The 18,029-nt window shown below is 40.7% G+C and overlaps 1 protein-coding gene across 1 annotated transcript in view; it reads left to right on the top strand.

Annotated features, from left to right (window-relative positions):
• SLIT2 (slit guidance ligand 2) overlaps window positions 1-18,029 on the top strand; it is a 407,728-nt gene that overhangs the window by 271,278 nt on the left and 118,421 nt on the right. Inside the window, exons 10-11 of the mRNA XM_045284385.1 lie at window positions 15,401-15,472; window positions 16,207-16,278. Of these exons, the coding sequence (XP_045140320.1) occupies window positions 15,401-15,472; window positions 16,207-16,278 (144 nt within the window). The remainder of the gene's footprint in view (window positions 1-15,400; window positions 15,473-16,206; window positions 16,279-18,029) is intronic.

Here is an 18,029-nt window from a genome sequence, read left to right as displayed (position 1 = left end):
AGAGAAAAGTTTGAACTGCTGACCATGTGCATTGCAGCCTAATGTTTAACTCACTACACCACCAGTGCCCCATGCTCTCACTGACATCCAGTCAATGCTGACCCATAATGACCCCTGTGGTCATTTCACTGTAACTGTTTACGGGAGTAGAAAGCTGTTTTTCGCCCTCGGAGTTGCTGGTGGTTTCCAACTGCCAACCATGCAGGTTACAGCCCAATGTGTAACCACTACACCACCAGGGCTTCTTAGTGCCTCGTAGTAAGTGGGTAATAAATATTTATTGAATTAATGGCTCATTTAAAATCGATCAATCCTTGAGGGCAGCTGTATCTCAGAAAGGCTGTAGCTGTATTAAACAATATGAATAAATAAAACCTGTAGGAGCAGCTTTTTATACCCTGGAGACACAGAATGGTGTTATGGTGTTTCTTAAACACACACACACACACACACACACACAAATAAGTGAAAGAAAAGTGAAGGGAATTGAATGCATGGAGATGTGGGACTAAGCTGTAACTCAGAAGACTCAGAATTCAGTAGTGTACCCTGCTTCCCTGATGGCCTTGGGTGCCAGTTGTCTTGGGGCTCCTTTTTCCCTGTTCTCCTTTGATCCAACAAGAATCTGATAGACTTCTTCCTTCTTAGATACAGCCAGTAACTTAATTATCTTAGAAATAAATCTCAGCCATCTTTCCCCAAGGGCTTGCCTTTTTTCCGTATTGGAACGCAAAAACGATTCAGCTAGTATTGGAGGGCAATCTCATATCGATGATGAAGGCCGAGGCTCCTGGAAGTTAAGAAAGCTTGTTAGCATATTACAGTGTTGTACAGTCTTACTGCGTATATCAATCCCAATCCAGTCACAGATGTCACTGGACTTTAGGAACCCTGAAAGCACTGAGGTCAAGTGCCAGGTTGTTAGTTAAAAAGAGATTGGCAGTTTGAATTCACCCAGGGCTTTGTGGGAGAAAGACCCACCACTAACAGGAAAAGACAGGTGGTTTCCCATTTCACAGGTGCTGTACATTTGTGTGTTCCTCAGCAGAGCTAACATGGCTACACTCCCAGTGCAATCTGTGTTGTGGAAACATGTGGCATGTGTTCTACTCACTGCCATCCAGTCAATGCTGATTCACAGCAACCCTACAGGACAGGGCAGAACTGCCTCTGTTTCTTAGACTGTAACTCCGTATGGGAGTAGACAGCCCCATCTTTCTCCCATATGTGTGATAGCACTTAAAAAAATCTCTTATATCATAGTTAACTCCTTATGACTAAAAAAAATTGCAAACTATTTTTATATTACTTGTTTTAAGATCCAGTGAATCAAAATTGCAGAAAACTCTACCTGTTCCAAAAGTGAACAGAAATCTTTTCAATCCTGTGTGCTGTAGAAAAATAATTTTGTTTCTTTTCATATGACATGGGTTTGGAAGATAATGCTATCACTCTGGCATAGAGAAGTGAAACTTTATATTCTCAAATTTGGTTCTGAGATACTCACAAAAGCAGAACTAGGAAATTATTCTCTGAGTCTCTTTAAAAAATTAGGGTTTAGTATGTTTTAGAAAAATACTATAATTTTTCCTTAAAATGCCCTTAATAAATAACCTCAGCATCAAACTGCAATCATTATCAATGTGTAAAGTCAATATTATTTGAGTTCTGATTATGTGCAAATATGTTTGTGGTTGGAAAAAATAGCTAACATGATTCGTTTAAGAGACTTGGTTTTTTTAAAAATTTTGTATTGTTTTGTTTTTATAAGATGAGTAGTCAGAACAACATAAGAATATTTTAATGCAAAATGTAAGCTCATTCCAATTTCCTCAGGTTTATGGATAGTATTTTTGGCTATGGCCGCATCATGATTTGTCCTCAGTTAAGGTCCTAGAAGAAGTCATAATCCATCCATCACGTTGCAGAGAACGCTGAGGGCTTAGTCTCTGTTCAGTGTACAAAATAGAGATCTCAATGTACTACCTTCAAATAAATAGGCAGAGCCCATTAATTCCGTTTTCTGCAAGCGTAGTTACTATAATCCATAGAGCAATTTCAGTAGCTCTACTGATTATCATTATGGAAGACAAATTGGATCAGATAAATTACTTGATTCAGCTGTACCTGTGACTCCCCGGACCATTATGGACTTCATTTGTAACCATTGGGCGCTTTCATCTTTATTTTGACACAGTTCTCAATTTTATATGCCTATCTTGACTAATCTCTAATTACTATGGAATGAAACAGTAGAATAATTGTCTTTCCAAAGCTACATATCCATTCCGTAGAGAAACTATTTTTATTAAGACTATTTGTTCATAATAAGAAAGTACCTGTTTCCTCCCAAGTAATTTTTTGTACTTAAGAGTTAGTCTCCGAAACCCACAAGGGCAGTTTGACCCTGTCTTATAAGGTCTTTGTGAGTTGAAAGCACTAAGGGGTAGTAAGGGAATCTCTCCAAAAGGTTATACATGTAACATATGTTGTTCTAAATCAGCCATTCTCAACCTGTGGGTCGCGACATTTTTAGGGGTCGAATCACCCTTTTACAGGGGTCGCCTAAGACCATTGGAAAACACATATTTCTGATGGTCTTAGGAACCTAGACACCGCTCCTCAGTCCATCTCCAGGCAGGTCTGTCCACATGCAGATACGTTCACCTATGTGTACCCAGCGTGAAGACTGTTACCCATGCTACATAATGCTTCAAGACAAAATTTCGTTTATTTGTCACAAGAAATAAATACTTCACAATATATAATTAATGTTCTTTTTGTGATGAATCATTTTGCTTTACTTATGTTCAATTTGTAAAATGAAAATACATTCTGCATATCAGATATACATGATGATTCATAACAGTAGCAAAATGACCGTTATGAGGCAGCAACGAAATAATGTTATGGTTGGGGGTCACCACAACATGAGTAACTGTATGAAAGGGTCATGGCATTAGGAAGGTGGAGAACCACTGTTTTAAATACACAAAATGTGTATGTATACCCTCATGTGTACTTTTAGTGATCTAGGATGGCTATAACAGGAATTTCAGAAATGGATTTTTTTTAACAATGAGATATTTATTATTTCATGGTTTAGGAAGCTAAAAGCACAAATTCAGGGCATCGGCTCTAGGGTAATGCTTTCAATATCAGCTCTAGGGAGAAACCCCTGTCTTTTTCAAAACCTATGGTTCTGATGTCCTTCGGAGATCTCCATGGGTTTGGGCATTAATCTTCTTGTGGGTTTAGGAGGTTCTCAGCTCAGGGCCCTTATGTCCAAGGGACATGCTCTGCTCTTAGCTTTTCTTTCTTGGTGATACTGAGCCTGCCACCCCCTTGCCTGCTTATCTCTCCTCTCATCTCTTATAAAGGTGATGCAGACCACACCCTAATGGGTTTCAGAGCCTTCAGAAACTCCATCAGATCAGGGTCATGACTTGAGAAAAGGCAATGCATCCCACCCTAAGTCCCTTATAACTGATTGCCCAATTACGTCAGATACATCATGGGGATGATTACATCATTCCATAACTGCGAAGCTACTGAGAATCATGACTTAGCCAACTTGAACATAGTTTTGGAAAACCTAGTTCCACCCATGACATATACATTCACATTTCATCTTTTCTTGTTTCATGGAATTGTTGTATGACCATTTAAGCAGAAAGCATCAGTGGCTTTCATAAGAGAAAAACCATAGAAGACTAAATTGAATATCAGTCATATTAGTTATGTTAGGGAGTCAATATGCTTATGATACTATTGTGAATACATGGGAGGAAATGAAAGATTAGGATCCCAAAGGCAGGAATTAAAGTGTATCTCCAAAACTCTGTTGATTTCTTTAAAACAGCCCAAGGCTGCTGAGTAGCATAGGAACAGAGGGAGCTGTGGAGAGGTGGTACTCTCTCACATACTACATACTTAAAATTTTTAGACGAGTGCCTCAGGCATGATGCACTAAAGGGTATGGTCCCAGCCTTCATAAAATTTACAGTGTAGGTAATTGAAACTTTACCCAACAGTTGTAAAACTGCATGCCAAGTAATAACAAAGGTATGCACGTGGCGCTTGCTCAAGAAATACCTCCTTTTGCCTGCAAGAAGCGAGGATTCTTCAGGGAGGAGAGGTCGTTTTACATGCAGAGCAATGGGGGCATTTCTAGGCAGAGCAAAGGACCTCTGCAAATTTCCAGAAAAGTTAAGAGAATCGTGTGTGCCTAGGAAAGTTAAAGAAGCCCTGGTAGCTCAGTGGATTATAAACTGGGCTGCTAACCATAAGGTCAACAGTTCAAACCCACCAGCCACTCTGCAGAGGATAGATGAGGATTTATACTCCCATAAAGACTTACAGTCTTACAAATCCGCAAGGGCAGCTCTGTCCTGTCCTGGAGGGTCTCAATGACAGTGAGTGGGGGAATTAAGAATTTTCAAAGATCGCTGCATCAAATGGAGACCAGCTCTTGAAGAATGGTCCATTGCCATCAAGTAAATTCTGCATCAGAGGACCCTATAGGACACAGTAGGACTGCCTCATGGTTTCCAAAGCAATTATCTGTATGGGAGTAGAATGCCACCCCTTTCACAGGGATGACAGTGAGTTTGAACCACTGACATTTTGGTCACAGGTGAGGACTAAACCAAGGTGCCACCAGAGTTCCCTTGGCAACAGGATACAAGGGAGGATTCCAGGTAGCAGAATAGCATGTGTAGGTCCCCTGGGTGGTGCCAATGGTTAACTCACTTTGTTGCTAACCAAAAGTTCTGAAGTTTGAGCCCTTCCAGAGGCTCGTTTGAAGAAAGACCTGGTAGCAGATGTCAAAAAATATCAACCAGTGTACCCTCTATGTAGTAGTCAGGACAAGTCAACATTGACTCAAAAACTGATTAGTAGCATGGTTAGGTGTTGTGTCAAAGAAAAATCACCAACCCAGAGAGGACTGTGGTTTGCAAGAAAGGTGCTTGCTGACAAAGCAGCAGGAGGGGATTAGAGGAGGTACAAAGGGCCAGTTAAATCATAGCTCATGAGCAGGGAGGTTGTACTGGTCCTGCTGTTGACGAGGTTGCTGCTTTAAATGGCTACTGGAAGGAGAGGCAGACCTAACCCACGTCCAATAAGACCTGTGCAGGCACTAGCATGACAGTGAAGACATCCGGGTCATCGGTGAAGTCATTCCTCCGTAGAATGAAGGATGTTGTCATTGGTGTTTTAGGCAACATTTTCATGGCTAACCTGATTAGCAACTTTGGGACTTAGCTGAGTACATGACTCATCCTGAGTGCCCAAACAAGGCAGCAGAACTTCCAAGTGCTTTTCGCTTTCTGGGATTGTTAAATGAAATTACATATAAAACTCAGCTTTATTGAAATTATCCATCTCTGTTATGTCCCGCTGAAATCAGTTGAGGCATATATGTAAACGTGTTGGGGAATTCTAATTCTAATCCATTTAGTACACTTAGTGTACGTGGAGTGCATCTTGGCTTTTAAAGTATGTCCATGTGACTACAAACGTGGGCATGTTTATGCAATTCAGGATATTATTCTCTAAAACATGCAGTCAATATGAATACAAATGTGCAAACACGTTTTTGTCTTGCTTCAACAGTTTAGACTAAATGGAAAAGTAATTGTTGCTTCCATAAATATGTCAGTTGAGCGTATCCGTAATTGTCATCAGATAAATAGAATAAGCCTAAGAAAGCAGAACATTTTGAGAACACATCACCTCAAGTTGGTGTGGACTCTGTCCTAGAGCAAAATTCACTCACCTGATACAAAGTATGCCTTCCGGGAGGCCAGTGTTCATGCAGTGTATTAAATGTTTCCAACAGGCAACATTCTGAAAATTGAAATTACAAAACAAGAATAATCTGGTAGTCTCAAATGTCGAGTCATTTTAGGTATAGGCACAAGTAAAGGATTTAAGGGACATAGTTTTTATGGCTAAAGCAAGATGTCACATTTCTGAAATATAAAATAGTTCCTGTGGAGCAGACTTCCCCTAGCCGGGCCCCTGAAACAACCCCAAACTCACTGCTAGCTTAGTCAGTTCCAACTCACAGTTACCCCACAGGGCAGAGCAGAACTCCCCCTCTGGGTTTCCTAGACTGTATCTCTTTTGAGGGTAGCAAGCCTCGTCTTTCTCCTGCACAGTGTCTGGTGGCTTCAAACTGCTGGCCTTGCCATTTGCAGCCCATTGGGTAACTACTACGCCACCTAGAGCCTCGTTGGAATGATCCAGAGGAGTTCCCAACGTAGATATTCTATACTTTTGTGGGCTGTAGTAAAAAATGTTTATATTGCTTGCTGGGGGTTGCTGACTAACGGCCTATAGTATGAGAGTTTTTAATTGCCAGAAGGGAGGTGCCAGGCAATTTTTTCTTTTGGGAGTAAGCGTGAGAATCTCTGCTGTCTGGTCGTTATGTAATAGGCAAGAGAACTGCGGATGTAAAAGGCCTATCACTACATCCTACTTTCCAAATCCTGGGTCAGTATTACCTCTGAGGAGAATGTAGTGGCTGCACTGAGAAATTGACACCTTAAATCTCCGTTCTCTTCTCTGGCAGCTGTTTTCGGCATTTACGTGCAGAGCAGATGGGGGAAATGCAATGAAATGTCGGTTTTATTGCTATACATAATCAGCATCTGGGCTGGATGTTACAGGCACAATCAGTTTCGGCGCATCCTTCCCTGCGCATTGTAAAAACTTTTGGTTCACTTTGATGACCGTTTTCAGATGGTAGAAAAGGCTCTATTTTTAATAATGCAGATCTTAGAAGTGCCAACGAATTGTATCTTCCTCTGGCTAGTTGAAAAATGATGGATGAATGCCCATGTGTAATATGCGCTTATCGAGGTATCAGCCACACTCTATTGCTAATTGCATAAAAACCTGATTTACAAATGGACCTATGTATTCCACATTATAGGAAGGAAATGCTTAATGCATTGATGTAGTATAAAAATGCATTTTTTTAATAGCAAAGCAGTTGCCAAGACACGAGTTCTGACTCTGGATGACGCCACTTGGGTCACAGGAGAACAGCCCTCCGTTGGGTTGTCGGTGGCAAAAGCCTTCGGAGGTGGAGCTCCAGGACTCTCTTTCCCGGGTGTCTCTCGCTGGGTTCGAATCACCCGCTTTTTGGGTAGCAACAGGGCACGTAACCATTTACATCCCCCCAGGGACCTCTGTCGAATGGTATCTCTTGGCTAGCTGATTTCTAGGCCTACTCACAGCTATCGAGTTGATTCTGGGCCATAAAGTCCCTACAGGAGACCTTCCCCTTGGGTTTCTGAGACTGTAACTCTTTACGGAGTTGAAAGATCTAGATAGTAGCTTGGCTAATTCATCAGTAAACTATGGGACCTAATATTTTCCTTAGACTTTGTTACATAATGCCATATACAAATTTATCTTGGACTGGTCCTGCGGATGGGAAGACTTTGTCTTAAGTACTTTGGACCTGTGATTAAGAAAGAGCAGTCCCCGGAAAGTGTCATCATGTGAGGCATAGGAGAGGGTCAGCAAAGGGGGAAGACCGTGACCCACGGAGTGCAGCAACGGGATGAAACCTGACAATGATTGTGAGGATGATGCAGGACCGAACAGCGTGTCTTCGTGTTGGTCAGAATCAACCTGGTAGCCCCTCGCCACAGTTACATGGGTGATTGTGTGCTTCCAAAATTTCGTGGGAAATTTTCATTCTCATTTCATTCCATTTATGCACAAACTTAAAAAAAATAAACCTCCTGTGGGGCAACGGGGGTGGGGGTGGGGATGTAGGGCAAGGTTCTACCCCCATAAAGAGTCATTGAATGTGTGTCCATGTGTAGACACAGAAATACATACATAAATATATACTACATACACAGGCATTCAAGGGAAAACAAATTTTTTTCTTTTTTACTTCTTCTCATGTAATATTTACCAAAATGTTTACTGTAGGCTTTATTTCTCCCATTTTCCCAAAAGGAATGCCAAGACAAAGGAGAATTAAAAAAGTAAATTTTTTAAAGACCCACAGAGCTGATCTGTGGCCAATGGGGACTAAAATATAAGATGACTTGACCCTAAGTCTTGTATGCTTGATAATTACACATGTTTATCCCTGTTTTCACTTAAACAACAAGGATATATGCCTCTTTTGCTTTTAAATATTTTGTTTAGTTTGACACATTATATTTGAATATTAAAAGTTGTTTTTATTATTATGAATTGAAATCTAGTTAGCTGAAAATCTTATTATAATAAAGGAATATTGTTTCATAGTTTCTAAGTGTCTCCAGAGCTACTCAGAGTTCTTACTTTTCCCAGTTAAGATGGTGTATTGTATTCTCTAGTGATGGAAGGTCTGACCATTGGTAGCTACTATAAACTATATGCTGTACAGGCCATCTGTCCTGAAAGGAAAGAGTTGTGAAGTCAGTGGGCCCAAAGTTATGCCTCTTTCAAAGTTTTCCAGTCCACACGTACATAAACAGTGAGGTTACCAATAGAGGTTCCTTATCAGTCTTCTATCTGAAATGCCAATAACTACAGAGAAAGCACAATGAAATGTACACAGACTTGGATGTAGAAACCTGAACGAGAAGAGCACCCCCAGTTTATCAAAAGATAAAAAACAAAAACAAACAAATAGACAGAAATCCTGAAGAAACCTAATCCAAGACCTTAGTTTCGATACTAGAGGATTCTAATGGGAGAGAAATACAATGATGCTCCAGGAATTGATAGAATACCAGTCTGTATGTTTCAACTACCAGCTGCAAAGCTGAGCTCTGCCACTCAGCTTTGCCGAGGAATTTGGAAGACACCTGCCTGGTCAACTGGTGGAAAGAGATCCATATGTGTGTCCCTTCCAAAAATGACCCAACACAATAAGAAAATATAAAACAGCACCATTCCTATAGCAGGCGAGTCCAATGTTGCCAAAGATAATTCAAAAATGATTGCAACAGTGCATCTAGAGGGAACTGCCAGAACGTCAAGCCAAATTCAGACGAGGATCTGAATTAAGAGATATTGTTGCTGACATCAGATAGAATGTTACGGCAATCAGAGAGCAGCGTACAGAGCTCCAAGCCGGCTCATGGAGCTCGTATGGAACACAGATCCAGAGGCAGTTCAAGGGATACTGAATGCTTCAAAAGCAAGAAGGGATACATCAGAGGTGTGTTGTTTCACCATGCTTCTTCAGCCTGTAATGAGCAAACAATTTAATGGACTAGTTACAGAAGTGGCAGCTGCACTGGAAGAAGGCTCCTTAACAACCCTTGATATGCAGATGACAGCGTCCTGCTGACGGAAAGCAAAGAAGACTTTAGGCTCTTACTGATGAAGAGGAAAGACTACAGCCTTTGCTAAGGGTTACACCTCCAAGTAAAGAAAATGCACACCTACAACTGGAACCATTAGCACAGTCAAGATAAATGAAGAGAGGAGTTCATTTTACTAGAATCTACAATCCATCCTGGTGGACGCATCAGTCCAAAAATCGAAAGACATTTTTCTGGGGAAATCTGCCCCAAAAGAACTCTCCAAAGTCTTAGAAGATGAAGATATCACTTTGGGCACTCACATGCACCTGACCCCGGCCAGGGCATGCCCACCGACTTCTTATGCCATGTGAAAAGTGGACATGGAAGGACGAAAGTCAGGAAGGCTTGACGCCGTTCAGGTGTGGAATTCATGATGCCTATTGACTATACCATAGACTTCCAGCAGAATGATCAAATCTATCTTAGCAGTACTGGACGAATGCTCCTTAGAAGGAAGGATGGCAAGAATTGATCTCCATTACCTTGGACATATTATCAGCAGAGACCAATCTCTGGAGGACATGGCACTTGGTACAGTCGAGGGGAAGTGAAAAAGAGGAAGACGCTCAACCAGGTGAATTGACACCGTGGCGATAACAGTGGGCTGAAACCGCGTAAAGATGGTGAGCCCTGGGAGAGGAGTGGGCAGAGTTTCTTTCTGGTAGGAATCGTGTCTCTGTGAATTGGAAATGACTGGTGTTCCAGAAATGAGGAAGGACCAGGTTCATGAGGTTAAACACACCTTTGAATTATTGTGTTTGAAGCAATGACAAACTCTATTCCTTTTCTCATCTCTCTGAGCTGGTGGCTAAAAGTGCCCTTGTCTTTGGAAGAGGTAGACTCAGCCTTGGCCTTGTATATCGATGTAAACATGAATATACACACAGCGATGAAATATTTTGTAAATGTTCACATAAATTCTGTGAAGAGAAAGCTAATGGCTCCTTTGACATAAATTTAAAAAAGGCTTCCTGGCCTTGTGTGGTTTATAGCATTATCTCCCCAGTTCACTTTCTAAATCTATTTTTACTATGAAACTCAAATTATTGAATTTTCTATGAAGGACTGACATATAGAAAGCTCTTATTTATAGTGGCTTTTATCTTAGTCATTATGCTATCTGCTTTTGTAACCTGGAATGTTTTTAATTAGATCCTTCATGGAACAATGGCGACAAATCCGCACACTATAAAATTCTGCAGATTCTGTTCTATTAAAGCAGAAGATTAGAGGATGGCAAAGCTAGAAACTATAAGTTTTATTTGCTTTTTTCCTGTATCTTAATATGAACACTGATCTTTTCTCTCTTGGTTAAGAAAAATATATTTCCAACTTTTTAAATAGAGGGATATAACTTCAAGTGTTAGTTGTTTTTAGTATATCAAACACATTCTAAATTCATGGAATGAAAAGAAAACCCTTTATCTCGGAGACCTACATGATTTCAGACACCGTCAATTGCTTATAGTTTGTCCACCATAGTAGATAAAATGACATGTTTTAAAATTTATCGTTTGACATCAGTCCATGATATACTGTAACCCTGCTTAAAAAGACGCCACTGTGAAGGAAAGATGCCATTATTACGTTTTGCCTTAATGGACTCCCTTAAGAGTGTTATTAAATCCAATTAACTGCTGAGTCCAGGTAAATAATATAAGCCATGTTGGAAATACTTTTCTATTTGCAACTTCTGAAGTGTGATTGGAAATAATTAAACAACCACCCACTCAAAGTCACTGCCATTGCGTCGGTGCTGACTCGGAGCAACCCCGTAGCACAGGGTAGAAGTGTGCAAGGCTTTCTCAGTGGGGAGTAGAATGCCCTGTCTTCCTCCAAGATCATTATCGAAACAGAAACTCCAGTGTATATCTCATCATATGCATTTTCTTTACAATGTATCCCACCGCATTTCTGATTGTATGAGTTTTTATTTTGACTTGTTAGCTCTACCATAAAAAGGTTTTAAGAAAATTTTACTTCAGTGTCATTAGAGCACTCAGAAGTATTCCAGATTCTGAGACTTATAAATATGTTATAAACTTTCCCAAAAAGCTCTTCACTTATTTTAAATGATAGAATTAGTGTGGCCACATTTGTAAGGTAACCCAGTGGAAATGTCACAGGTTTTAATGCAATGAAACATGTATGCAATAAACGATCCTGAAGTCTAACTGCCCCATTGAACATTTTGTCAATAAGAACTCTGAGGACTTCTGTTTTAGAGCATCATGCATTCCCATCAGATAACAATAGCTTGTATGTTGTTGTTGTTAGTTGCCATCTACCAGTTCTGACTGATGGGTCCCTTTGTCTGGTAGAATGACCCGTTGCCCGGCACAGGGCCATCATCGCCATGTTGGATCCACTGCTGTGACTGCTGTCTCAGTCCAGTTCACTGAGATTTTTCTCTCATTTATATGCACAGTAAATGTTCTTAGGATGATTGAACAAAGGAATGAAATTCTGTCTGCCTTAGAGTAATTTCATAAAATTTGTGGAATGCAATTATTTCAACTAGGTTTACATTACTGGTAAAAGAAATATAGTTGATAGGTCTGTTTATTTGTTTTCTCCTCTGTGTTGTCATTAGTTCTGATGCATAGTGACCCTATATACAACTGAATGAAACACCACCTCCTGATCCTTGGTCCTTCTCCATCCTTAAAACTGTTCTTATGTTTGATCCCATTGTCGCCGACACTGTGCCAACAAGATGGCTTGTTGAGGATCTTCTTCTATTTCAGTGATCCTTCCACTTCACCGCGCGTGATGTCCTGTCTTATGATAATATGTCCGTAGGAAAACTGAGTGTGGTGTAACTTTCAACAACATCTTTACCCATTGAAATGATGTCCCCCCAGCTTAGATTCAAGGAACTTCATCCAACTAGTCAGATATTCTCTCTTTGGCTCATTTTCATATATATTAATTTTAACGTATTACAATATGATTTCATGACTGCTACTCCACATGAGAATTGATTGTGGATCCAAGTATAAAATCCTTGAGAATGTCAATCTTTTACCCATTTTTCATGATGTTCTTTATCAGTCCAAATGTGAGTGTTTTTATTGTCTTTACGTTGAGTTGCAATCCGTATTGAAGGCTGTAGTCTTTGATCTTCAGCCTAAAGTGTTTCAAACCCTCTCCAATCTAAACCAGCAAGATTGTTTCTTCTGCATATCAAAGGCTACTAAATAGCCATCCTCCAATTCTGGTGTGGTGGTTTTCATATAGTGCAGCTTCTTGGATTATTTGATCAGAATACATATTGAATCTTGTGAAAGATTCTATAGGCAAAATATTGAATGATGCAGGAAGCCTCAAGAGAAGATGGAAACAATGCACACAATCATTGTACCAAAAAGATGTAATCAACAATCCACCATTTCAGGAGGTAGCTTATGACCAAGAACCAATGGTCCTGAAAGAAGTTCAAATGTACCAGATGCATCAGCCAAAAGCAAGTCTCCAGGAATTGAAATGTGTCAGAAAGCTGAAGCAGCCCTCATCCTCTACGCCAGAATATTTGGAAGGCAGGTACATGACCCACTGGCTGGAAGAGATTCATGTTGTGCCCATTCAAAAGAAAGGTGACCCAACAGAATTCCCAAACTATTGATACAAGTAAATTTTTGCTTAAGATCACCCAAACACTCTTGCAGCAATACATTGTCAGAGAACTTCCAGCAGTCCGGTCCAGATCCAAAATTGGATGTGGAACAAGGGGCAACAGTGCTGATATCAGTCAGGTGGATCTTGGCTCAAAGACTAGAATACCAGAGAAATGTTTCGTTGTGTCTCATTGACTGTGCAATGGCAGTCAACTGTGTGGACCATAACAAACTGTGGAGAAGCTTGAGGAGAATGGGAGTTCCAGAACCTTCATTGTATTCATGCGGAGCTTGTACATAGATCAAGAGACAGTTGTGCAAACAGAACAAGGGAACACTTTCTTGTTTAAAATCAGGAAAAGTGTTCATCAAGATTTTATTCATTCCCCATACTTACTCAGTCTATAGGCTGAGCAAATCATAAGAGAAGCTGCCTTACAGGAAGAAGAGTGCCACGTGAGGATTGGAGGAAGATTCATTAACATCCTGTGATATGAAGATGATACAACCTTGCTTGCTGAAAGTGAGAAGAAATTGAAGCACTTGCTGATGAAGATCAAGGTAGAAAGCCTCATCTGTCTCCTGTGAAGCAGCTGATAGGTTTGAACTGCTGACCCGGCATTTGTCAGCCCGTTGAGTGACCCACTATGCACCAGGACGAAATACCCAAGCTTCTTCTCTTTTCCTACCCTTGAAGTTCCTCCAGAGTCTCCCCTTGGTGAAGCTCACCAGAATGGAAGCCAGTAAGCTTGGAATATAGGTGGTTCCTAAGAGTCAGTGTTTTTATGAGTAGAAATAAAGTTGAAAGGCAACATTTTTGAGGATTAAAGAATTTACTAGAAGATGGAATGAAATCTACTTCTGTGTGACTTTAATAATTAAAACCAGAAAATAATGATGAATCTATTCTGACCATAGTGACACTCTAGGACAAAATATTGCTGCTCAATTAGATTCCCAAGGTGATAAATCTTTATAGCAGCAGATCAGTGCATCTTTCTCCAGGAAGCGCCTGGTGGATTTGAACTGCCAATATTTTGATAACAATACAAGCATTTTAACCATTGTGTGCTTTCTTTAATAATTCAATCTGCCATTCACTCAGTGCTGACTCATGGAGACTTTATAGGACAGGTTGAACTTGCTCCCTCGCTTGTAAATGTGGGAGGAGATGGCCTCATCTTTAGCCTACACAGTAGCTGATGGGTTTGAACTGATGACCTTGCATTTATCAGCCCAATGCTTAACTCTGTATGCTGGCAGGGCTCCTTCTTGAATAACTAGGTGGGTGAAACCCTATCTTTCCACAGCAGCAGATCAAGAGAGTATAAACACATCATGACTCAGAGAGCTATTTCCAGTACTCTGGTTTTAAGACCTCATAAGACCGCCACTTGTATTTGAATACACATGGCTGCAGTGTGTCTTCAGCAAAAGTAATCACGTGGCAAGGCAAGAGCGTCCAGCCAGTTTTCCCCGAAAGTACCTCCAGCGCATATGGGTTTCGATTTTAAGATTTTGCTTCCTAAGAAGCTTCAAAAGTTACTATTGTGAGAATAACAGTTAATATTTTTAACTTATTATGCTCTTGCCACACAGGGAAATCTTGCCACACAGGGAAATGGAGGGGTTTATAAAATTTAATATCCAATAGTACCATATATACCCGTGTATCTGCTGACTTTTTCAGCACATTTTTTATGAGGTTTTTGTGGTAAAATTAGGTGCCTTTGCTGATATTTGGGTTGGCTTATACTTGGGTATACACAGTAATATCCTTGGTAGACAAGTTATAATTATGTTATCTATCTCTTCAGTGTTACTCAGATTCTTATGTTCACCTTTCTTATGTACATTTAGATTATTCAAACATACCGCTGACTTAGTTGCTTCAAACTGTTTTCACGTTCATACGAAATCCAGACTTAATCCTAATGGATCTGTAAAACTAGACTTCGGCCAGGTCAGTGATTCGCCTGCTACTCCTCAGGAGAAAGCTGTGACAAGCTGTTTTGGGGTCCTGTCAACTGGATGGCAGCTGGTTTGGGAAATTTTTAGGTAATAAATTCAAAAATGGGAACATTTTTATTCTTTGCAAAAAGTCATTTTAATATCAGTCTTGCTCCACAGGTAGATGACAGCACCCTTCAGGGTAATAGGTTTTTAACCCTCAAAATTAAACAAGCAAGCCCAAACCCCAAGCACGGTGATCCTATCAGTTCTGGCTCATAGGGCTCCGGAGGCTGTATCTCTGTCCCGCAGCTGTCAGCCTCATTCTCCTTCCAAGGAGGGCCAGTGGGTTCTGACTGCTGGGCTGGTCGTGAGCGGCCCCATGTGTAACCCGCTACAGTGATTGTCAGCTTGGCTTCTCGTTTGGAACTCGGGTTTTGAATGGAGCCTTATAGAGAGCTCATGTTTCCACTGACAAACTGGATGTTCATTTTCTCGTTGCAGACGTTTGGAGCAGAACTCCATCAAGGTCATCCCTCCAGGAGCTTTCTCGCCGTATAAAAAGCTCAGAAGAATGTGAGTGAGCAGTCATCTGGAATAGATGTCATTTAACAAAAGTACATGTGTTGTAATTGTCTAAAGAAAGCCATCTCAGTATGATTATGGAAGTGTTTGACAGCTGAAGCCCTAAGTAATTTCCATGTCTGTTTGCTAGTTCCATAATAATCTCTCAATGAAATGACTAAAATGTTGTTTTTTAAACATCTGTGCTATTTCTTCTGTTGTTTAATGCATTTATGTGATGGTGAGTGTATGTAATTGACAGATTATGTAGTCTGATTCTTACATGATTTATGTCCCCAATTCTGGCATGGCATGTTTAACAGTATTTTAGAGAAATTGTTCAAAATATGGAGCCAGGGTGGTGTAATAAGTTCCTTGTTGGGCTATCAACCTTGAGGTCATCAGTTCGAACATACCAGGTGCTCTGTAGTAGAAAGATGAGGCTTTCTGATTTCAAACAGATATACAGCCTCAGAAAACAATAGTGGTGGCTAGTCCTCCTCTGTCCCAGAGTGTGGCTATGAATCGGAATCGGCTCAATGGCAATGGACTTTGAATCAAGAATAGATTATAAATAGATTATAAATCAGAGGGCTCTTTGTTGTTGTTGTTGTTTTTAATGTTGCAAATCTTATGCAGGTCTGGAGAGCTACAACCAAGTACATGAAAGCCATGAATAGCTTTGTCCTGCAGTAAACCTCTCCATATTTCTATCTAACTGAACCTAACTCTATTTCTCATCATAGCGATCTGAGCAATAATCAGATCTCGGAGCTCGCACCAGATGCTTTCCAAGGGCTACGCTCACTGAATTCACTGTAAGTATTGACCCTGCTGTGGAAGGAATGCATGAGTCACAAGTAAGACCGAACTGCACTGCTGAGTTTGGGTGTCATAAAAATATCCCCTTAAAGTTGGTCATGAGTTATGACTCACAGTAACTATCAATGAGTGCCTTTGCTTTTTGGAGATATGCTACCTGACATTGAAAGCAAACTTGTTGGTTTGTTTCTCTTTGCTTTATGTATGTATATATATATAAACATTTCTACATATTGTGATGTGGGTGACAATGCACAGAGTCAATTGGTTTTCCATGTAACAAGCCATCCACGTTTTCCTTCGGGATCTTGATTACTGTTCCCACAGACGACAGCACTGTTCCCACTTCCTTCAGGTGTTTAGGGTTTCCCGTCTTCCTTCCTGACTGCTGATCTGGAGACTGGGCGAAAAAGTTTATTCTGAAGTTTTTTGGTTAATGAAGCATTTAAAAGCTTCAAGCTGAAAGTCCCTCTCCAATGACAAGTTCAAGTGTCATCAGAATGGTGCTTGGTGAATCCTGGCTGGGAGCCATTGAGGAAGATAACCAGTAAAAGGACCTGACTAGCCCTGAGTTTATCACCGTCATTCTTTTATGACAGACCCACTGTCCCTTCTCAGAGAAGAAAGTCTGACAGCTTAGTCTTGATACCACAGGGACACGTGAGAGATAGCTCTGTAAATTATAGAGCTTAAAGTAAATGTACAAAGGTTGCTATGCCTTCAAACTTGCAAACAGCATCTGAAGTCCACCATGTAAAGTAACCAGAATTTCATGTTCAAGTTTAAAGAGAGAGACTGGCTGCTGCCTGGTTGTTTGAAGAGCTGAAGCTTAGAGAAGGAGGCATCTTTGCGAGATAAAGACCTGCAGTGTGTCACAGAGATTTGGGAAATTCTGAAGTCAACCATGCACATGCACATGTGCCTGATAACCACCAGGAGTGACTACCAAGTGACTCTCATCCTAACCGAAAGCCACACGAGGCAGAAGGATTCATCTGGGGTGCAGAAAAGGAGAGAGAGAGAAAAGAACATGTATCCCAATAAATGTTAATAATTACTAAGGATGGTTTTCTAGATCTAAGAACTCATGATGCACGATTATGTGCATCTCATAAAATAAGGGACGAGAAATATACATCCATCTATCAACAGACCAGGTTGGCTTGGTTGGAATGTAAATCATTATGACAGGGACACCCAACCTCGCAGTTCTCCTGGAGAAATGCACACATGCAATCTTATGAAGGGTCCGCATGGGGCTGCATTTTAGTCAGGAACTGAACTCTCTGGATGTTTCCAGTTTAAAATGGAGCAGAACGCAAATGAGCGAGAACAGTGTTTCCAAAGTAGAAGACTTGCATCTGAGACTCTGCTGTCAGCAAGCAAGGCAGGAAGGCAAGAAAGTCAAATCGAGTTGTTGGTGAGGATGGTTGGTGAGGATGGTAGGGTTTGGATGTGTTCTTAAATTATTCTAGAGAAAGCCAACATGTAATTATGGGTGTCATTTCCCTGATGGTGTTGACATGTCGTCACCTTCTTATCCCCCCATAAAATAAACAACTAAACAACTATTCAGAGTTGTTCAGTATCACAACATGAGCTCCACAGATATGGGCGGGACTCTGTACCCTCCGATGCATGATGGATACCTAAGGAGAAATAAAACAGACCCCCCCAAACTCCTTCAGGCTAACCACTAATAACCAAGGAAAATGGACATGCAATGAATTATACCTGATCATGGGCA

Source organism: Echinops telfairi, unplaced genomic scaffold, assembly GCF_000313985.2.
Source record: "Echinops telfairi isolate 266 unplaced genomic scaffold, ASM31398v2 ScPeMD7_7468;HRSCAF=8506_1, whole genome shotgun sequence".
Classification (NCBI taxonomy): domain Eukaryota; kingdom Metazoa; phylum Chordata; class Mammalia; order Afrosoricida; family Tenrecidae; genus Echinops; species Echinops telfairi.
This window is presented reverse-complemented; position numbering and strand designations above follow the sequence as displayed.